This window comes from Hemiscyllium ocellatum, assembly GCF_020745735.1.
Source record: "Hemiscyllium ocellatum isolate sHemOce1 chromosome 27 unlocalized genomic scaffold, sHemOce1.pat.X.cur. SUPER_27_unloc_33, whole genome shotgun sequence".
Classification (NCBI taxonomy): Eukaryota; Metazoa; Chordata; class Chondrichthyes; order Orectolobiformes; family Hemiscylliidae; genus Hemiscyllium; species Hemiscyllium ocellatum.
The window spans coordinates 203,965-226,921 of record NW_026867502.1 but is presented as its reverse complement, the minus strand read 5'-3'; the positions used below and the strand labels follow the sequence as shown (position 1 = coordinate 226,921).

At 46.6% G+C, this 22,957-nt stretch overlaps 2 protein-coding genes and 1 long non-coding RNA gene across 4 annotated transcripts in view; 2 read left to right on the top strand and 1 right to left on the bottom strand.

Annotated features, from left to right (window-relative positions):
* The window catches only part of LOC132808146 (uncharacterized), a 32,838-nt gene extending 11,666 nt beyond the window's left edge, over positions 1-21,172 (bottom strand). The window contains exons 1-3 of one of the 2 annotated variants that reach the window (XR_009642032.1): positions 20,886-21,172; positions 17,987-18,091; positions 17,784-17,874 (exon numbers count right to left, since the gene is read on the bottom strand). This is a non-coding gene — a long non-coding RNA (uncharacterized LOC132808146). Of the gene's footprint in view, positions 1-17,783; positions 17,875-17,986; positions 18,092-20,885 lie in introns of those variants that run through there. The other variant, XR_009642033.1, reaches the window with a different exon arrangement.
* Positions 1-22,957, top strand: part of LOC132808144 (zinc finger protein 850-like) — a 131,059-nt gene that overhangs the window by 69,876 nt on the left and 38,226 nt on the right. The window lies entirely within an intron of this gene.
* Positions 1-22,957, top strand: part of LOC132808143 (gastrula zinc finger protein XlCGF57.1-like) — a 63,285-nt gene that overhangs the window by 7,467 nt on the left and 32,861 nt on the right. Inside the window, exon 3 of the mRNA XM_060822020.1 lies at positions 10,910-11,923. Within this exon, the coding sequence (XP_060678003.1) occupies positions 11,318-11,923 (606 nt within the window). The 5' untranslated portion in view covers positions 10,910-11,317. The remainder of the gene's footprint in view (positions 1-10,909; positions 11,924-22,957) is intronic.

The following is a 22,957-nucleotide window of genomic DNA, read 5'->3' as shown; positions in this document are numbered from 1 at the left end:
CCTAACCAACGTCCTCTACAGCCGCAACATGACCTCCCAACTCCTGTACTCAGTACTCTGACGAATAAAAGAAAGCATACCAAACACCATCTTCACTATCCTATCAACCTGTCACTCCACTCTCAAGGAGCTATGAACCTGCATTCCAAGGTCTCTCTTAGTGAAGATGCCTCTCCTGCTTCCATGGGCAGACAATTCCATAGATTCACTACTCTTTGGGAAAAGCGGTTCTTCCTCATCTCGGTCCTAAATCTGCTCCTCCTAATCTTGAGGTCTTATCCAGCAGCAGAAATAACTTGATAGCGTAGGGCTTCATCCCCACCGTGCAACAAATTCCCATCTTCCATCAAAATCCCGGATGTAGTTACTCACTCAGTTGCTGTCTCACAAATGCAAGATTTCATTGTAACTTCTGCTCCCATTAAGGGCAAAACATCTTTGAAAGCTGCTCTGAAACTCCAGCCTTCACAATCACACTTCTGCTTTCACTGAAGAAGATTAGAGTCATACAGCACGGAAGCAGACCCTTTGGTACAACTCGTCCATGCTGACCAGATATCCAAAATTAATCTTGTCCCATTTACTAGCATTAGGCCCACATCCCTCTGCATCTGGATGGGTACATGAATACGAAGGGTTTTGAGGAATATGGGCCACATGCTGGCAAATGGAATAGATTGATTTCGGATATATGGTTGGCAGAGACGAGGTGGGCTGAAGGATCTGTTTCTGTGATGTATGACTCTAACTGTCTTCGGTGAAAACAGAAGTGTGGTTGTGAAGATGGGACTTTCAGAGCAGCTTTCAAAGATGATTTGCCCTTACTGGGACGAGAAGAAGTTACAATGAAATCTTTCATATGGGAGACAGCGAGCAACTAAGTGAGTACATCCGGGATTTTGGTGGCAAGTGGGAATTCATTGCACTTTGAGGATGAAGCCCAATCCTATCCAGTCATTTCTGCTAGTGGCTGAGACTAGGCCTCAAGCTTTGGGGGAGTAGGTTTAGGACAGAGATGAGGAGGAGGAAGTGAGGGCAGTTGCTTTTCCCAGAGAGTAGTGTATCTGCGGAATTCTCTGCCCGAGGAAGCAGGCTCCAAAATGCCCCGGTCCTAACTCTTCGACTTGACATACCCGTGAATGTAAACTCTGAAGTGTTTTGGTTAACTGATGCAAATATTTCCACTTGTTCAACAATCCAGTGTCAGCTGTTTCAGTCATTAAGATGGTTTTGATTCATCTACTAAGAAAATCTATTCCTATGAGACAATATTCATGACAATGTACACGAGGTGATACTATATATGCAAGTTGTAGACAATTAAAAAAGGCCGACCAAGCAAGGAGGTGGTTAACAAACCCAGGGCATCCCTCTTAGAGTATGCATCATGTTTGTTTACAAATTAAACACACTTCAGATCTTTTCCTAGCTGCTTTCTGAAAATCTGGGTGCCACCAGGTTTGTGAGTGTGTCCAATAATGTACGTAATCAACAGAAATAGGCAGCAGCAAAGAATGAACACAAACCCGTCCAGCAGGGGGCACCCACATTTTGGTTTGAGTATTGAAGGGAGTACCCTTTTTGAGGCCCCTGTGATATCAGTCCCATACCCAGGCTAATCTGCATTGAAACCAGATTATAAAGTTTTAACCTTTCTGCAAACTTCTGCCTGTGTGTGTGTCTCTGTAACATTTTCCAACTTTCTTCATATCTCAGTTTGTCAGCTTTTGTTTATTCCTTCCTTCCTTCCTTCCAAGGGTAATGAGGCACTCACATTCCAGAACAGCCCAAGTTAGGGAGTTGAGCCTCATAAATCCTGGCTGTGACACATTGCTGCTTAACCAAGTGTGCAAACTCTAAATACCTCTCAGCTGTTCCATTTGCAAATCGAACACTGAATTCAAGGCAAGTTGTTCATGTCTCTGCATTAGTCCACAACCCGGGGAAATACAACGGAGTCTTTAATAGTTGCCCAATGTGTACTGTATACCAAATTCATTCAAGTCTGGACGTCCTGAAGCGAGCAATTATACTTCAGATTTCTACTCGCCAATTAAAACTAATGTTGGGCACTCAAACAGATCGGAGGCATCTTGAAGCATGCCACGGTCCTCAGTGTGGGTCCAGGAGTTATCAAATAGGGTTTCACCTCTTGTAACCCTGGGGCAAGCCAATTCATTATTACTAACTTTGGAAAGCGCAAGTGCTCTCAGCAACATTACATCCAGACACTAGGACCCTGTTGAGTTCTCTCACTAGTATCTTGTGGCTGAGTGGGGAGAATTGTATCAACATTTCTAACAGCACTTTTGTCCATGGCCAGCTTTCCTCTTTATTTTGGACACAACAAAAGTAGCAACCACCCTCTTGATTTCATCTCTCAAAGGATATCAGCCAGTGACCTGAGAGGACCAGGGTATCTCCTGCCTGACTCGCCAACTGTGGGGGATGGAAATAAAGCCCCATGTCAGGAAAGAATTTGTTTATCAGGAAGCAGTACAGCTGCAAGGCCAACCGTCTCCGCTGAGCCTGGGAAACACAAGCTTTAGCAAACAGGCACTAAGCTGAGATTCGAAATGGTTTCCAGGTTTAATATGTGACAAAATGGCTGACCCAAATCTAACAATTCTCCCACATCATCGCAGGGAATAAAACAAGAAAAATGAAACAAATGAGAAATAAATAAGCGATCGTCCTTAATGTTTGTTCATTACGAAGTAAACAAGAATTAGGGGTCTCCCAGGATTCTTAGGGTGCCCTACTTGAGGAATTCTGTCCAACAAGTTTAATTGGAAGCAGTATCTTTCGGAGTGCAGTTCCTTCATCAGGGGATTGTGGAATATAAGATTGTAAGACACAGAATTTATAGCAACAGTTTATAGTGTGATGTTACTGAAATTATATATTGAAAATGACCTGGATTGTTTGTTAAGTCTCTCATCTGTTCGAATTACCATGATAGTTTCAGTTCTTTCAAATGTAAATCACAAAACTTTTTTAAATAATTAAATCCTCAAGTGAACTTTACCAATTGGTGTCACGTCAGCCCAGATAATGTATTGAAGGTGTGAGCTCCCCTGTGTGAGACTGTCTGTGCCACAATGGTTAAACTGACTTACAGAATCTTACATGGATTCATGCAGTTTTTGAGCAAAGTAAGACATAATTCTGCAAGTACAAATTCACCCAACAAATTTCTTTGTATGTGTGTGGGGATGTATATTTGCAGATATATTCTATGTGCATTTTTATAAGAAAAAATCTGCAGACAGGCAATACATGTAATAGTTTGTAAATTCGACTTTGGAAATAGAACCAGTCTGACTCAAGATTGGGATACAGGCAGACTCTGACCTCACACCTTTAATGCATTGTCTGAGCTGAGATGTGAGCTTTTGCTATAAAACCTTGTTATCTCAAGAAGGTGACAACAAGAAGTTCTGGGATTTACATTGCAATGAGACCTGCAATCTATTTGAAAAGGTCGAAGACTTAACAATCCAGGTTTGTTCAATATACCATTTCAGTGGCAGGACACTGGAATGTTTTGCTCTAAATTGTGTCTTAGGATCTTATCCTCCACAACCACCTGATGAAGAGGCAGCACTCCAAAAGTTACTGCTTCCAAAGAAGCCTGTTGGACTACAGCCTGGAGTTGTGTGATTCTGGTATCTGGTTTCTAGCATCTGCAGTCCTTGTTTTTACCCAGTTGATTTTAACCCTTCTGTGAATCCTCTTGCAAGGATGCCTGCCTTGAAGAAGTTTACCTCCTCTCTCGACAAGAATCTCAGCGAGTCCCTCTCCCACTGCAACTCTCAGGTCATTTCCTCTACCCTGAAACTCTTCAACCATGTCCTGAAACAGACTCACGACCACAGTCACATTTGCTTCCTCAATGCCTGCCTCCATAACCAATTCATCCTACACGGACTCTGGACCACCTTTAAACCCGCAGAGTTCGGATCCGAACAGGCCACTCCACCCTCCTATCTGACCTATCACCTTCATCCCCACCCCCATTCACCCATTGTACTCTTTGCTACCATCCCCCACCCTCTCCCTGACCTATCCCCTCCATTCCCACTCCCATTCACCTATTGTACTCTATGCTACTTTCTCCCCACCCCCACCATCCTCTCATTTATCTCTCCATCCTGCAGGCTCTATTCCTGATTAAGGGCTTTTGCCCTAAACGTCGATTTTCCTGCTCCTCGGATGCTGCCTGAACTGCTGTGCTTTTCCAGCACCATTCTCATCAAAAGTGGATTGGCCATGTTGAATTCCCCATAGTGCCCAGGGATGTGCAGGTTAGGGTGGATCGGCCATGCTAAATTAGGCATAATGTGCAGGTAAGATGCATGACTCAGGGTTAAATGTAGGGGAATGAGTGTGGGTGGGTGACCCTTGGGAGGGTCGGTGAGGCCGAGTGGCCTGCTTCCACACTGTGGGGATTCTCTGAAGGGAGGGCGTTTCGGAAAGTGTGTTCTCCTGCCCTTCTGCTGCAGGCGCAGCGCGGTGTCCCGCTGTCGGTCTTGCCCCGCCCCTTTTCCTCGCCCGCCCCTAGTTCCTTTGTGACGTCACAACGCGGAAGTGGTTCTGTCAGTTTCAAAGTGAATCTCCCTCCCTCTGGGTAACTCTTCATCCTGGGAGGGAGACAGAGATGGGAGGAGGGGAAACTGTTCACTTGAAGCAACTGGAGTGAATCCAGGGAGGGAGCAGACTCCGCAAACTCAGGTATGTGTCTTAGTTACCCGGGTGAGGAGGGACGGAAGGATAGAGATTGGGAAGGGAGAGGGCTGGATATCTTTTCTGTTTTGATGTTTAAAATGCACCCGATTCCCACCAGTAACTGCAACAGGTACAAGTACAGCACATGCAATATTCCTCATTGCAGCTTCAAGCCGGTTTTGTATTCTCTGTTCTTCCTCCACTTTGGCTCCAGCACGTTCAGCTTCCTTCCCTCATTCCCATTCCCCCGCCCTGATGTTCCAAGCTGATCCGCAAAAGATCGGTTGGTCCTTCCATTCTTTCCCGGTGGCGCCCATTACTCTTGTCTATTTCTTGCCTTAATCCGGCCATGTGCGTGAACAAAGTGTTAGCGTATATCCTCTTTCACTGCCAGCTGCTTCCTTGTTTGCGAAAGCAACATTTCCTCCCATTTTCCGCCGACACTGAGTCTTCTGGCCTCCTTGATTGTGTTTTATTTTGTTTTTGCAGAAGCAGGAAACAGATGCTTATAACTGTTTGTACGAGCATATCTAGTTTAACCCACAACCCTCGCCTCACAGCACCTTTATCTGTAATATCTACCATTGTTTGCAGGCACATTTCACTCTAGTATGCACATTTTAACTAATACAGAAGCAATTATATATTTCCTTCACATAATTTTAACTCTTGTTAACTCCATTCTTGGCTGAAGCAATTATACCCTGGCGTTAGTTCATTTACCTTGCAGAAGCAATTATGGTTACAGAAGTAACACTGCTTTACCCATGTCCCACAGGGGTGACCCTACAACCTTGTATAAAATAATGTGGGGCATGGCGAGGGTACACAGACACGATCCTTGATCTGCGGTTGCTCATAGGTTTAGGGTGAGATTTAAAAGAAATCTAAGGGGCAACTCCTATGTACAGAGGGTGGTGTGTGTAAAGAATGAGCTGCCAGAGGAAGTGGTGGCTGCTGGTACAATTACAACCTTTAAAAGGTATCTCGATGGGTATATGTTGGGAAGCATTTAGAGGGACATGGGCCAAGTGCTGGCAAATGGGACTAGATTGATTTAGGATATCTGGTCAGCATGGACGAATTGGACTGAAGGGACTGTTTCTGTGCTGTACATCTGTGATTCTGGCTTGCCACTAATGTTTGTCACGTCTGTATGTTCAGTTTCGTCTTGGTATTGGTGTTAATGCCTTGATATCTTATTTTGCTCCCCACTTCCTGGGGACAGTAACCATTTCCTATCTGGTTGTGCTGATCTGGACTGCTGTCCGGATCTTCGGATTTCTGGAATTGGTCAATAAACACACCTGGAAATGACTGTCAATCACACAAGCAATAGTTTATTCTTTGATACGGCCGGGTCGGTAGACTCTGATCAGTCCAGAACGATTAGATTAGATTCCCAACAGTGTGGAAACAGGCCCTTCAGCCCAACCAGTCCACACCGACCCTCTGAAGAGTAGCCCACCCCGACCCATCTCGCTCTAACTAATGCACCTCACATTATAGGCAGTTTAGCATGGCCAATTCACCAAACTTGCACATCTTTGGATTGTGGGAAGAAACCCACGCAGACATGGGGAGAATGTGCAAACTCCACACAGCCAGCACCCCCCCCCCCCCCAAGGCTGGAATTGAACCTGGGACCCTGGTGCTGTGAGGCAGCAGTGCTAACCACTGGGCCACTAATGAGTACCCCCAGAGTTCCAGAAGAATCTGCCGACTTTTACAGAGTTTGTATAGAACTTATGTACACTGTTTTGAGTCAGACATTGAGCATAATCATAAAGTAACAACCAATCAGATCCCGCAAGGTCCTCGTGTATTTTTGACTTAGCCTAGGGCGGCACTGTGGCCTCACAGCACCAGGGTCCCAGGTTCGATTCCAGCCTTGGGTGACCATCTGTGTGGAGTTTGCACATTCTCCCGATGTCTGCGTGGGTTTCCTCCAGGTGTTCCGGTTTCCTCCCAGAGTCCAAAGATGTACAGGTCAGGTGGATCGGCCATACTAAATTGCCCATAGTGTTAGGTGCATTAGTCAGAGGGAAAATGGGTCTGGGTGGGTTACTCTTCGGAGGGTCAGTGTGGACTGATCGGGCCAAAGGGCCTGTTTCCAAACTGTAGGGAATCTAATCTAATCTATCATCATTTCTTGTAGACGACCTATTCTTGGAATCATATTTGTCCTGTCTGGGGGTTAGGGTTAAACCGTTACTTCTGCGATTAATGGTTAGGTTCACATTTGTTACTTTGGCATTTGCAATTCTTTTCACTGGATTTACGTCAGTCTGTGGTTTCTTCTTTGTTCTGAGTCGCCAGTGTCTGCCTGACTCAGTTCCCACCGAGTTAGCCAAGCAGAAGCTATTTTGTCCTACCTCCCATGTTAAAGTGGAGATTTGAGGTGGCCCAGGGAATCCTTTGTGGACTCAGACCTGTAAAGCCTCTCTCTTGGTTTGTCCTGGAGATCGTACTCTTTGGAAGCCTGGAATAAAAATCTCTCATCATAAAGTCCCAAAATGGAATTCAATTCAATCCAATCCAGAGCAGATAAGCACTAAGAGTTAATTTTGTACGGGATTCAACAGCCTCAGCACTAAAATGGTCTCACAAGGGAACGGCTGTGAATGTAATCACGTGGTGTTCTGTTCACACAGATTCACCAATGCTGAGGCAAACCTTCTTAATTACCTTACAGCATCCTGTTATCACTTGGTGAGCCCAGGTGTCCCTATCTTTAAGTTCTCTCCTCTTTCTGAGCCTTCCTGCCTGTTTATTTTCTAGTGCAGTAAATGATTTCAATAATTCAGCATTACTTTTTAGTTTGAATGTTTAAAGACAAGTTTTAAGGCTATAGACTTTATCACCCAGATGTCCACACCCTCATTCCTCCCTTTGATTGCATCGCGATCACTGAAAGAGAAGGCTAGTCCAAACAAATGCCCTTCAAGGTGGTCCAGCCATCAACATCCTGCAGAGCGGCACCACCTGGAAGCTCATCTGGTCATATTCATCATCGCCATCGACACGTGTGGGTGAGCCATTGGATCGCAAAAGGAGCATCTTCTGGAGCAAATCTATATCACTAAGAGACCTCATAAGCCGAGCAATTAAATACCTAACAATAGCAATACCGACAAACATAAATAGCTAAATTGATAAGCCAATTGTACCATCAGCCCGACCTGCAGTTTCCCCAACTGGTCCCTTCAGTCATTCTGTCAAGGAATACCTGGATCTCTTCTTGTATCTTAGTAATATTGCCAGTGAGATCGGGAATGCCCATAGTGCATTTATCTTGGACAATGGTGCAGACCTCACCCTCCCAGGCGAGTATATAGTCTAAGGCATCCCGATTCTGCATAGAGTAAAGACACAGGTCTGATAATCCCAGTTTCCTCTGTTCCAGAGCCTCTTTAGTCTTATTTCCTCGAATGGTCAGGCCACAAAGGAGGGAATTGCGGTTCTTTTGACTTGTCACCCCTGCTGATCCTTCCAACCTCAGGGTCCTCTGGAATCCGCATCCTATTGGATATCCTGTATTGTCACCTAGTCCGTTCCAGGTCCATGTGCCCCATAAGGCCTGCTGTACCCCAGCTAGTGTTACACCAGCTGTTTGAATACACAGACCGGAGCTATTGGAAAGTGATATTTCTCTTCACAGGGTCGGCAGTAGGAAGTCTGACGAATAGAATGGAATCGGGGACTGGGACGGGGCAAGTAAGTCATCTCCTGATAGCGAGGAGTTACATACTACTGCCTCTGGGGCGAAGAGCGTTCTGTGGGCCTGTATAAATCAGTTGTTTGTGGATTGTGGCGTTTCCCCTATCAGGCTTCTCTTTCCTCAAGTCGGCCCGTCCTGCAAAAAAGGGATGGTGTTCCCCGGCATCCTCAAAATATTTACCATAATAACGAAGTTGATCATTTTTATCCTCACTAGGCTTGTGTCTGCAGGTAAAATAAAAAAAACATGGTAATGACATGGTAACTCCCACTGATTTCTACTGTCCAGATGGACCATCTGATCTTTCTGATGTAAGAGTCCATTGCAATAATCAATCTTCATCACGTTCCACACGTCAAAGGCATCTGGTCCGGTGCTCCGGACGACATCTCCTCAGCATGGGTGGTAGATAATCTCTGATCATTCCTGGTCGCATCCATACTTAGTGACTTTCCCCATCAGGATGTTGTACGTGTTCAGAAAGGTGAGGAGATAAGTGATCCCCCACATGTACCTCCTCTTAGTTCAAGTATCTGTAATAAGGTTAACATTAGAACAACAGCAAAATTCAAAAACCCAAATGGACAGGGTCCACTCCTTTTGTTGGGATTCCAGTATTCTCTCCTCCTCTTCCCCACTTTTGACTGCAGCGGTCAATCAATTTACAATGGTGCAGTTGGACCCAAGCCGAGCGCCCAGCGACTTTGACCGCCATAGGGGTGGGAAGTAAAACCTGGAAGGGGCCATCCCAATGAGGTTGGAGACCTTTGCCAGTCCAGGTCTTGACGAGCACCAACGAACCAGGCTCTACCAGCGACGAGGCTGAAAGGGAGGGAACATCGCTGTAGGCCGCACGCTCCTGGGAGTGACAGGCACGCTAAACACTAGTTAGAGCAAGAACATAACCAACCATTGCTTCGGTCATGCGGTGGACATGGACTGAGAAAGGAGCCGAATTGTTCCAAGGGGTATGGAGGGGGTGACCAGAGAGACTCTCTGCTGGAGACAGTCAAGTCTTGCCCACAGACATGGATCTCATCTGGAATAAGGTCACAGGGATTAGCATAACCAGGAGAGGCCAGACTCGGCCATTAATTTGGCAAGTTTAGTCTTGAGTCTGGTTAAAACATTCACCAAGGCCGGCCGCCTGAGGATGATAAGCACCATGCAGTTGCCGACAAATACAAAGCTGGGAACAGAGTTCTCTGTTAATATTACCTACAAAGTGTGGTCCATTGTCCGAGCTAATGCACGCAGGTATACTGAAGTGGGGAATTATTTTCTTAAACAAAATCTTCATCACAGTCTCAGCAGTAGCGTTAGGAGGAGGATAGGCTCAGTCCACTTAGAAAAGACATCAACAATAAGCAAAACATATTTATAGCAACTCAACTAATTTCTACAACTCAATTAAGTCCAGTTGAAGTGTCTCCAAGGGACCCTCCAGCAAGGGAGTTCTCGTAGAGATACTTGAACTAAGAGGTGGGGGATCATCTTCCCACTGACCTGTATGACCACGGACAACATCCGGATCGGGAAAGCCACTGACTGAGTATCGATGCAATCTGGAACGATCTGAGATTATCCTGATGTCATCTGGTGCACCAGACCACACGCTTTCAACGTGGAGTCGTTTGAGCGATGGCGTGAGCTGCCAGAGGAAGTGGTGGGTGCTGGTACGAGGACAAGTTACAAGGCTTCTGAATATAAAGGGTTCAGATGGGTCAGGGCCAAGTGATGGCAAATGCGACTGGAGTCATCGAGATGTACAGCACAGAAACAGACCCTTCGGTCCAACTCGTCCTTGCTGACAAGATAGCTAACACAATTTAGTCCCAGCTGCCAGCACCCGGCCCATATAGGGGCCAAGTGATGGCAAACGTGACTAGATTAATTTAGGATATCTGGGCAGCTTGGGCCAAAGGGTCTTTTTCTGTGCTGTGTGATTCTAATGGTCTTCAGTGAAAGCAGAAGTGTGGTTGTGAAGGCTGGACTTTCAGAGCATGTTTTGCCCTGACTGAGAGCGGAAGAGTTTGACTGAAGTGTATTGGTGTTAATGCCTTGATGTCTCATTTTGCTGACACCTTCCTGGGGTCATTAACCATTTTGTGTCTGGTCCTTCCACCCTGAATTGACACGTTTTTTGCTTCCCAGAATCAGACCTGCTCACTCTCAGCAGGATCCCAGTGTTGTGAAAGATATTAACTTTCAGGTGGAGGCATCCAAAATTCAGAGAGATGTCAGTATTTATGTTTTTGCTTTTTCTGTCCCTGTAAGATCCTGAATCAGCACCTTCAGGGGAATTAGTTAGAGCGGAGTGAGAACAGAGGGGAAGGGAGAGTGGGATGGTGCTTTCAATTTTGTGGAACAACAAAAGAATATTCCACAGAAAGTAGAATTGCTTGTTCTGAATTTCTACCCTGTACTGATAGTAATAACTTTTGTAATCTCTTTTTGCAGAGTATTTGAAAATCTGAAGACTGAAGTTTCAAAATCAACAGATGAAGGACTTATGCCTGAAACATTGACTCTCCTGCTCCTCGGAAGCTGCCTGACCTGCTGTGCTTTTCCAGCGCCACATTTTTTGACTGACTCTCCAGCGTCTGCAGTCCTCACTTTGATGTCAATGTCTGACAGTCACTCAATCCATTGGGACAGCAACGATTTTTGATTGTGATTTCTGTGAGAGGGATCAATGCTTTTTGGTTCATGTTTGAAGACGTTTTCAGCATCAGGTGGGACTGGACGAGAGACCCCACTGTTGAAGCACACTGTGTGTGGAGCCTTAAACAGTTATACGGCCTGGGAAGGTGATTTCACAGCAGGGAGGGGCTCTACACATGTTTGTGAGCAGCTGAAGCTGTGGCCATGGAGAAACCTGAGGAATCCCACCCTGTGGAGAAACCGTGGAAGTGTGGTGACTGTGGGAAAGGCTTCCGTGTACCGTCTACCCTGGAGACTCATTGGCGCAGTCACACCGGGGAGAGGCCATTCCCCTGCACCGACTGTGGGAAGGCCTTTACCGACGTCTTCACCCTGCGGAGCCACCAGCAGATCCACACCGGGGAAAGACCCTTCAGCTGCTCTGCGTGTGGGAAGGCCTTCAGCTATTCCTTCCACCTGCGGAGCCACCAGCGTGTCCACACGGGGGAGAGGCCCTTTAGCTGCCCCGAGTGTGGGAAGGCCTTTACCCACGTCTGCGCCTTGCGGAGCCACCTGCGTATCCACACCGGGGAGAGGCCCTTTAGCTGCCCCGGGTGCGGGAAGGCCTTTACACACGTCTCCTCCCTGCGGAAGCACCAGCAGATCCACACGGGGGAGAGGCCCTTTACCTGCTCTCAGTGTGGGAAGGCCTTCAGCATATCTTCCTCCCTGCTGAGGCACCAGCGGATCCACACCGGGGAGAGGCCGTTCATCTGCTCTCAGTGCGGGAAGGGTTTCACCCGCTCCTCCCACCTGCGGAGACACCAGCGAGTTCATGTGCCATCACAGGGGGATTGAAGGAGTGACGGCCGAGTCCCATTATCGATTGGAATATCAACCCGGTTCCGGGGACTCCCGGGTTTGAATCCCGCCACGACAGATGGCAGAATTGGTATTCGGTCAGAAATGTGGAGTTTGGAATCTAACGATGAGACCGTTTCAGGGAGGGGGTGGTGCGGGGGAGAAAGCCCCCATCTGATTCCCTCTCTCCCTTGTTAGGGAAGGGAACCGCCATTGTGGGAAAGGATTCACTCAGTCGTTCCAGCTGCATCCTTTACCCGGTCTGGCCTACACGTGACTCCAGACCCACAGCAGTCTGGTTGACTCTACACTTCCCCTTCCTGGCAAAGGAGCAGGAAGAAACTTACTTGGAGACAGGGTATGGGTTGAAATTGCTGAGTGAGGCAATACTTCCTCCGGGTTACGGCTGTACCAAGGATCCAATTACAAAGGGACAACTTAGTGCTGACCAATCGTAAAGACAGTGGGGGGGTGGGTAGGGACAGGGGAGGTGTGGTGTGTGCACTTTCACCTTGAGCTGTTCAAAAAGCAACTACTTTGTCTCTGCCTTTTTGCTGGGGGGGATCTGAATCTGTAACAAAGTTGGGTTGCAATAAAGGTTACCTGAACTTACCACCGGGCTCAGACTCTCATTGAAAGCTTTGAGCTCCAAGAGGTTTTTGTTTTAAAGCTGCTCATTTCTTTCAGCCTCCTGCACTAAGTTTAGAACATAGAACAATCCAGCGCAGAACAGGCCCTTCGGCCCTCGATATTGCGCCGACCTGTGAACTATTCTCAGCTCGTTCCCCTACACTATCCCAAAATCATCCATGCGCTTATCTAAGGATTGTTTAAATCTCCCTAATGTGCCTGAGTTGACTACCTTAGCAGGTAGGGCATTTCACACCCTTACCACTCTCTGTGTAAAGAACTTGCCTGACATCTGTCTTAAAGCTATCACCCCTCAATTTGTAGTTATGCCCTCTCGTACAAGCTGACGTCATCATCCTAGGAAAATGTCTTTCTCTGTCCACCCTATCTAATCCTCTGATCATCTTTTATCGCTCTATCAAATCCCCCCTTAACCGCCTTCTTTCCAATGAGAAAAGACCCAAGTCTCTCAGCTTTTCCTCATAATACCTTCCCTCCAGACCAGGCAACATCCAGTAAATCTCCTCTGCACCTTTTCCAATGCTTCCACATCCTTTCTATGATGGGGCGACCAGAACTGTACACAATATTCCAAGTATGGCTGCACCAGTGTTTTCTTTGGTTGCAGCATGATATTGCGGTTCTGGAACTAATCCCTCTACCAATGAAACCTAACACACCGTGTGCCTTCTTAACAGCACTATACACCTGGGTTGCAACATCCAGGGATTTATGCACATGGACTCCTAGATCCCTCTGCACATCCACACTACCAAGAATCTTTCCATTGACCAACTACTCTGCCATCCTGTTATTCTTCCTGAAGTGCATCACCTCACATTTAGCTGCATTGAACTCCATTTGCCACCTCTCAACCCAATTCTGCAGTTTATCCAAATCCCCCTGCAACCTGTAACATTCTTCCAAACTGTCCAGTACGCCACTGACTTTAGTGTCATCTGCAAATTTACTAATCCATCCACCTATACCTGTGTCTAAGTCAGTTATAAAAATGACAAACAGCAGTGGTCCCAAAACAGATTCTTGTGGAACACCACTAGTAACTGGACTCCAGACAGAATATTTTCCATCAACCACCACTCGCTGCCTTCTTCCAGTTTCTCATCCAAACTGCTAAAGCATCCTCAATTCCATGCCTCTGTACTTTCTCCATCAGCCTACCATGTGGAACCTTATCAAAGTCCAAGTATACCACGTCAACTGCCCTACCCTCATCTACATACTTGGTCACTTTCTCAAAAAACCCAATGAGGTTTGTGAGACACGATCTGACCTTGACGAAACCATGTTGACTATCTGAAATTAAATTGTTGCTTACTAGATGATTATAATTTTATCTCTTATAATCCTTTCCAAAATCTTTCGTACAATAGAAGTAAGGCTCACTGGTCTGTAATCACCTGGGTCATCTCTGCTGCCCTTCTTGAACAAGGGCACAACATTTGCAATCCTCCAGTCCTCAGGTACTAAACCCGTAGACAATGATGACTCAAATATCAAAGCCAAAGGCTCTGCTATCTCCTCCCTAGCTTCCTAGAGAATAGTCGGATAAATCCCATCCAGCCCACGGGACTTTTCTACTTTCACTCCTTGAATTGATAACACCTGTGTGTAACTAACCTCCATCCTTTTGAATCTAATATCTCGTACCTCATTCTTTTCCTGAGTGAACACCGATGAGAAATGTTCATTTAGCACCTCTCTGAATTCTACAGAATTCACCTCTCAACTGCTCAATTCTGTCTATGACTGGCCCTATTCCTACTCTAATCAACCTTTTATTCCTCACATGCCTATGGGAAGCTTTAGGGTTCTCCTTTATTCTAATTGCTAAAGACTGCTCGTGTCCTCTCTTTGCTCTTCTTAACTCTCTCTTTCAATCCTTCCTCGGTGATCTGAAATTCTCTATTGCCTCATCTGTACCATCTTGCCTCATCAGCACATAAGCCTCATGGAACAGCATCATAAGACACAGAACTTATGTCAAAACATCAGTGTCATGCAACTGATAGAATATATTGAACAAACTTAGATAGTCTTCATCTCTTAGAATGGGTGCGGGCTTTGGTTCATTAATATGTAACAATGTTCTTGAGATGACATAAGGTTTTATAAAGAAAAGATATCTCTACTCAGACAATGCATTAAAGGTGTGAGATTTGAGTCTGTCAGTATTCCAACCTTGAATCAGACCGGTTCTGTTTCCAAAGTCGGAATTTGTAAAATATTAGATGCATTGACTGCCTGCAGATTGTGCTTTTTGAACAAAATTGAATGTATCTGCAAATATAATTCTGCCAATACAATTTCACCCCATGGAGTAGTGTGTGTGTGTGCATGAGAGTGAGAGTGTGCACAGAAGTGTGTGCGTGAGTGTGCACAGAAGTGTGTGCGTGCGCATGCTTGGGAAAGTGAGAGTGTGATGGAGTATGAGTCTGCAAGTGTGAGAGTGTGTTGAGGGGTGTGTGTCTGTCTGTCTGAGAGACAGAGTATATGTGTGAGAGAGAGGCTTAATAAAAGAAAGGGGTTGCATTTTTGCTAAAACAAGGACGTGTACAGATAATGATCGGGCGATGAGTCGTGTTAGAGAACACAGACATGGGGGGAGGGGGTGGGGGGAGTGTTCAGGTACATAGTTCTTTGCAAGTTGCAACACTGCTAGATAAGGTGTTAAGAATGCATTTCACAACATTGCCTTCATTGTTCACACCACTGAGGAGAGGGGTTGGGACATCATGTTGAGGTTGTACAGGATGTTGGTGAGGCCACTTTCAGAGTACTGAGTACAGTTCTGTGGCCCTGTATGAGGAAGAATACTATTAGAGAGGGTTTAATAAAGATTTACCAGGATGTTGTAAGGACTGGAGGGTTTGAGTTATAAGGAGAGGCTGAGACTTTATTCACTGGAGCACAGGAGGTTGGGGGGTGACCTCAGTGAGATTGATAAAATCATGAGGAGTGGGCATAAGATGAATAGAAAATGGCTCTTGTTTAGCGTAGGGGAACTCAAAACTTGGGGGGCATTTTTTTTAATGTAAGGAGAGAGATTTTAAAGGAAGCAGAAGGGCAACATTTTGAAAGAGGGTGATTTGTATGTGGAATGAACTTGGTGAGGATGTGGTAGATGCAGGTACAGTGACAACATTGAAACAGCATTTGGATGGGTACATGGATAGAAAGGTTTAGAGGGATATGAGCCAAATTCAGGCAAGTGGGACTGGTTTAGTTTGGAATCCTGGTCGGCATGGATGAATTGGACCGAAGTGTCTGTTTCTGTGCTGTATACCTCTATTGAAACCAGTAGAATTCTGAAAGGGTTTGGCAGGATAGATGCAGATAAAATGCTCCTTTGTGGGGAGGGTCATCGAATTCCGACAATGTGGGAGCAGGCCATTCAGCCCATCTATTTCACTCTGGCCCTCTGAACAGTATCCCACGCATACCCAACTCCTTACTCCGTATTTCCCATGGCCAATCCACCCTAACCTGTACATCCCTGGTCACTATGGGTAACTTAGCACGGCCAATTCTCCCTAACCTACACTCTAATCTATACATTACCTTCTCAAGAATGTAATTTAAGTGCAGAACTTTTCTAAGAAAAATGTCAGTTTGACTCAACATTGGGTCACAGACAGAATTCACACCTATTGTCTCTGCTTATAAATAGGGCAACGTCTCTTCGAAATGTAGATTCATTTCGATATAACTGCGTTAGCTTACATATTAAGACATCCCTTTGAATGTGCCACATCCCTTTGAAATGTAATCTCGTCCATTTACATCTCTGTATTTACTGAAATACCCGTTAAAATATCCATGTCCCTTTAAAATGCAGATTGCCCCCTTTAGATATGAGGCCGTTCCGTTAGATGTCGGAATATCTGTTTAAATGGAGCCGTGAGCTTTCCCAATGTAACAGGGCCTCCTCGAAACGTGGCAGTGTCCCCCCTGCAGCTGCAGAGCGAGACAGGAGAGTTTGTTTTTGTGTTTGTTTGTTTTTTTTTGTTTCTTCCTGTTTGTCCTACGTAGTGTTTGTGGCAGTTCTTGCAAACACCCAGAGTATGGGTCTGGGAGGTATACGCTTCGGTGGGTCGGTGTGGACTTGTTGGGCCGAAGGGCCTGTTTCCACACTGTGAGTAATCTAATCTAATCTAAAAAGATTTACAAGGATGTTGCCAAGACTGGAGGATTTGAGCTATAGGGAGAGACAGAACAGGCTGGGGCTGTTTTCCCTGGAGCGTCAGAGGCTGAGGGATGACCTTATAGAGGTTTATAAAATCATGAGGGGCATGGATAGGATAGATAGACAAAGTCTTTTCCATGGGATGGGAGAGTCCAGAACTAGAGGTCATAGGTTTAGGGTGAGAGGGGAAAGATATGAAAGAGACCTAAGGGGCAACCTTCTCATTTAGAGGGTGGTACGTGTATGGAATGAGCTGCCAGAAGAAGTGGTGGAGGCTGGTACAATTGCAACATTGAAAAGGCAACTGTGGGGGGATATGGGCCCCATGCTGGCAGGTGGGACTAGATTGGGTTGGGATATCTGGTCAGCATATACGAGTTGTCCAGGTTCAGGTGGATTGACAGTACTGAAATACCCATAGTGCCCAGGGATGTGCAGGTTAGGTGCATTAGTCAGGGGTAAATGTTGAGCAATAGGGGTTGGGGAATTGTGTGGTGGGTTACCCTTTGGAGGATCGGTGTGTAGTCTTTGGGTCGAGCGGCCAGCTTCCACACTGTGGGGAGTCTCTGAAGGGGAAGGGATTTTTGTAAACTGTGCAAGGCAATGCAGCCGTAGTGCGGGGGCCTGCTGTTGGCCTTGCCCTGCCCCTTGCTCCTCCCCCTGTTGTTGAGCTGTCTAAAAAACAGCTACTCTTTCTCTGCCCTTTTGCTGGGGGCACCTGAAGCTGTAACAATGTTGGGCCACAATAAAGGTAACCAGAACGTACTGCTGGGCTCAGGCTCTCATTGAAAGCTCCAAGCGGTTTTTGTTTTAAAGCTGCTCATTTCTTGCAGCCTCCTGCACTAAGTTTCCAAAGTCGTGTATCAGATGGAGCAGTGAATTTTCAGGAGTGCAGGTACTGCGTCGTTTCATCGGCAGTTTACTGGCAGCACCGGGAGGTATGGGCTGTGTTCATTAGAAAGGAGGTGGAGGTGCTGCTGTTGGACTAGATGGGACAAGGTTTAAAAATAACAACACCGGGTTATAGTCCAACTGTTTTATTTGGAAGCACTAGCTTTCGGAGCGCTGCTCCTTCATCGGGTAGCTGTGGAGCAGGATCATAAGACACGGAGTTAAGAGCAAAAGGTCACAGTGTCATGCAACTGATATGATATATTGACAAATGTAGATTGATGTTAAGCATTCAGCACACTTACCTTAATTGTTCACACCATTGAATAAAGGAGTTGGGACATCATGTTGAAGTTGTACAGGATGTTGGTGAAGTCACTTGTAGAGTACTGAGAAGGCTTCTGGTGGCCCTGTAATAGGAAGAATACTATTACAGAGGGTTCAGTAAAGGTTTACCAGGATGTTGCCAGGACTGGAGGGTTTGAGTAATCAGGAGAAGCTGAGACTGTCTTCACTGGAGCACAGGAGGTTGAGGGGTGACCTCATTGAGATTGATATGATCATGAACATCAAATAGCGACGAGCCTGCACGGTTATGTCAAGAGAGTGGGGGAGAAATTGTGGCATTTGGACACTTTAAATCCATCAGAAACAGCATCTACATAGAGCATACAGTGCATGTCAGGTGAGGTGCCAAAAGACTGGAGGTTGGCTCACGTGGTGCCACTGTTTAAGAAGGGTGGTAAGGACAAGCTAGGGAACTATAGACCAGTGTGCCTGACATCAGTGGTGGGCACATTGCTGGAGGGAATCCTGAGGGACAGGATTCTACCTTCATCTAGGTGGATTTTAAAAAGACTTGAAAGGCACAATGTTTTTTACACAGAGTGGTTCACGTGAGGGCTAAATGTCTCGAGGAAGTGGTGGATGCAGGTACAGTAACGTCATGAATAGGAAAGGTTTGGAGGGATCCATTTCACTGGCAGGTGGGACTGGTTTAGTTTGAGAACATAGTCAGCATTGACTAGTTGGACTGAAGGGTCTGTTTCTGTGCTGTCTGACTCTGGAATGGTCTTAAAACTGGATACTGGTCTTAAAACCATTTTCTTGCCTTCCCCCACAAGCATCCACATTAAAATCACGTGAACACAGCCTTGAATATATCCAATGACCCCCTAACTGCTGGAAGACATCCCCACTTCTGAACTTAATTCCTCTTGCTAATATACCACTTGCCTTGCTCATTGCCTGCTGCACCTGTCTGACAACTGGCGCAGAAGGACACCGATGCCCCTCTGAAAATCCACGCATCATTCCTGATGAAGAGCTTGTGCTCCAAAATACGACTGTCCTACTGCTCGACCCACTGTGCTTTGCCAGTTGTGGTCGTCTCTACATCAGGAAGGCCGAGCGGAAACTTGGGGAATAGTTTGCCGAGCATCACAGCCAGGTCCGCAGAGGCTGAGCGGACTTCCCAGTCTCCACCCATTTTAATGCCCCTTCCCACTCCCCTTCTGACAAATTGGAGGAACATAACCTCATCTTGTCTGACCAGTCTGCAGCCCGGAGGACTCGACACTGAGTTCTCCAATTTCAAATAATCTCCCATCTCATCCCCCAACTCACTTCCCAGCCCCTTCCACTCTTCCCTGCCAACTAGATTCCTTCCTCCCATTCACCAACCAGGTTATGGGGATAAGGCAGGAAAAGGATACTGATTGAGGATGATCAGCCATGATCATAATGAATGGTGGTGCTGGCTCGAAGGGCAGAAGAGCCGACTCCTGCACCTATTGTCTATTGTACCCTCTACCTGTCTCCACCTATCCTCACTTCATCACCCTGCCCCCAGCACACCCTTGTTCCACAGCTCTCCCTATACCTACCCCCAATCCTGAACAAGGGTTACACCAGATACCTCAACTTCTCCACCTCCTGATACTGCCTGGCTTGCTGCATTCTTCCAGTCTCCTGCCTGTCTATTTTGCGAATTTAGACAATGGCTTGGACTAACTTTTCCAGAGTCTGTCCCCTGGCTGGATTCACTCCCATTCCTTTCAGTTGCTCCATGTCAACAATTGAACCCCAGAATGAAACGTAAATGGAAAAGGGGGTGAGAAAAGAGAATGCTGTACATACAGATGTTGGACAGAGGAAGGAAGCTGCAGTCTGATTGAAGCTCAAACTTCATTGAGAGAGAGGAGGGGCAGGAGCTTCAGAACCTCATGGCCCAACTTCCACATTCACCAATAGGGGAGCTCCGAATGGCAGGAGGACACGTCTCCTTCCGGTCCTCCAGTGTCAAAAGTAGGTTTCGCCCCCTTTCTGCCGACAATAAGGAACACGCCCAATGTTTTGGTGACATTAGCAAACATGTGCGCTACTTGTTGACACCGAGGAGTGTACACAATATGCTCTGTAGCAATGCTGGTGTTACTGACAGATTTTAAGTTTCCAAATGACTATCGGAGATCCAAAAGGGCAGAGCGATATTTTTTCATCCATGTGGCTCAATATTTGATTGAGCAGCCAGACAAATGCGAAGTTTTTAAGTCTTTACCTCTGTGTTGGGGTGACCTTCACAACTAGAGGACATAGGTTTAGGATGAGGCCACAAAGATATAAAAGGTACCTAAGGGCAATGTTTCCATGCAGAGGGTGGTGCAGGTATAGAATGAGCTGCCAGAGAAAGTGGTGAAGGCTGGTATAATTACAGCCTTTAAAAGGTATCTGGATGGATAAATGAATAGGAATGGTGTAGAGGGATATAGTGCTGGCAAAGGGGACTAGATTAATGTAGGATATCTGGTGGGCGTGGACAGGTTGGACTGAATGGGTCTGTTTCCGTGCTGAAAATCTCTACGACTCTAAATAATAAAAAGTCAACTTTTCCAGTGAACACATCGATGTTAACAAGGCTTAGTGCACAACCTGCTTTACTAACCATTCTCAACAGGTCCTGCCCCTTCAATAACTGAGGAACATATACATGCTGGTGCATAGTATCCTTCACTAGTATTTACACACTACCCTCAGCAATTGTACAAGTAACAGCAAAGGGTAAACAGCACAAGGATTAAAACACAGTGAGGGGTAAACAGCACAAGCGCCAGTAAAAGCAGATGGAAAGTGAGTGTAAAATGTGACTATGACAGGACAGGCCCCACATTCCTTCCCCTCCGTCCCCCCCACAACCTGCCTCACCTTTCACCTCCCGGGCCCAGTACCTTCCAGGTGGCCCCATAGTTGACACAGGGGCCGCCCCACGACCAGTAGAACTCCACCACCCAGGCGGCCGACCAGTTCCCAAACAGGCCCTTAACCCCATCCGCCTCCAGAATGGTCACCGGCTCCTGCCTGCTGTACAGCCGGCCGGTGTGGCCGTGACACAGCAGCTGCACCAGGAAGGCGGCGGTGACCAGTGACGGGGGTCTGCCCCGGGCCGCACGGCGCCATTTTCCTAACGGCCGCCGCTTCCCCGCTCGAGCGACTTCTCCTCCCAACCGCCTTCACCCCCGCGTGACGTCTGCACGGGGGGATGGGCGGGGCCGGGGGAGCCTCACCGTCACCAAGCAACAGCCACCTCGCGCTACAACTGCTCATTCACAAAAACAAACTCTCCTGTCTCGCTCTGCAGCTGCAGGGGGGACACTGCCACGTTTCGAGGAGCCCTGTCTACATTGGGAAAGCTCACGGCTCCATTTAAACAGATATTCCGACATCTAATACAACTATGTTAACTTTCAACTACTTTCAGGGAACATGTATTTTGCTCTGAGTAAGTCTATTGAGTTTAACTGCAGCATGGCTGTAGTTTTAAACTTGTTTGCTTTCCTGAACAGCTAGGTTTAAATGTTTTATTCGTTAGAAGAAAATTAGTGATAGTTCACATATCCACCCTGAAATGGGGTGGGTAACTGGATTGAGTGGGTAGGCGCCATACTAAGTTTAACTTTGGGGACAGCCTTTGAGCTGCATATGAACAAACTGCTTACATGTTGCACTTATCGACTGCTAAATATCGGCTCTTGTTATCTTAACACTTAGCCTTCTGATTGGACATTGCAAAGGTTCACCTCCCGCCCACACCCCGCCAGCACCCTTCCCAAGGGTCAGACCCTCCCTCTCTCCAGGCACACAGTCTGAATAATTGACGAAGCAAAATTCACTGTCAAATCCCATCAACATGGAAGATCCCAGCCCACCCTACCTCCCACTCTGTACCCAACCCATCCAAAAACCACAAAACATCATCTCATCTTTAAAAAACAAAAGAAAAACTGGACCGCATCAAAACGTTCAACAACGGTCAACGCTATGACTGTTACACAACACTTTACGGAGCTACATTTCAACTTGAGTTCGTTTGCACTCCCTCATGAGAGTTCACATTAAAAGCTCATTGTACCAAATCATCGGCATGCCACAGCTCTCTGGAATTCAGCGGAATTCTTCCTGGTATCCCTCATGTTTTCTGCTTTTTTTGAGAAAGGAGACCCTCCCGTGAGCTTCGCCTTCAGCTCTCCTTGGCTACGCCCAAAGTTTCGGCTGATCAGTTCAAGCACAGGGTCGCAGCCTTTTCTTGCTAAACTCAGCTGGCTTAAACGTTAGCAACGCCTCTGGTTCCCGTTGGGATTTACGCTCCCGAGCGCAGACCTGGCCCGCAGCCTCTAGTCCCACAGTTCCTGCTGACTGCAAACTGCCCTTCTGTCAGCAAAAATACAAACACGACAGGGACAGTGTTCATTTCGCTATTCTCAATGTCAACTCTGACCCCACAAAAGGTTCTCTTTTCAGGGGCGGGCATGTCAATTGCCTACTTGGGGTTTGGTGAAATGTCTCAACAAGTGTTTCCGTTTGTCTATATTTACAAGAATTCTAACCCCAACTAGACATTTACATGTAAAATCTAAGAAGTATGCAATGTGACACATGAAAGCATCATGAGGAGCATCTCCTGTGTCCTCTCTCAGCTCAGAGAAGACTTAAACCCCACTCCCCCCTGTAACATTCCTCCAGGTGACAAAAGGAACTTAACGCAGGCGGATTATAAGGGGTTGCTCAGTGGTCACAGCGCCAAGGGACCCGGGTTCAATTCCAGCCTCAGGGGCGACTGTCCGTATGGAGTTTGCACATTTCCAGCCTGCGTCTGTGAGGGTTTTCTCCGGGTGCACCGGCTTCCTCCCACAATCCAAAGATGCGTAGGTGAGGGTGGATTGGCCATGGCTAAATTACCCATAGTACTGTTAGGACGGAATCTGTCCTTGCATGTTCGT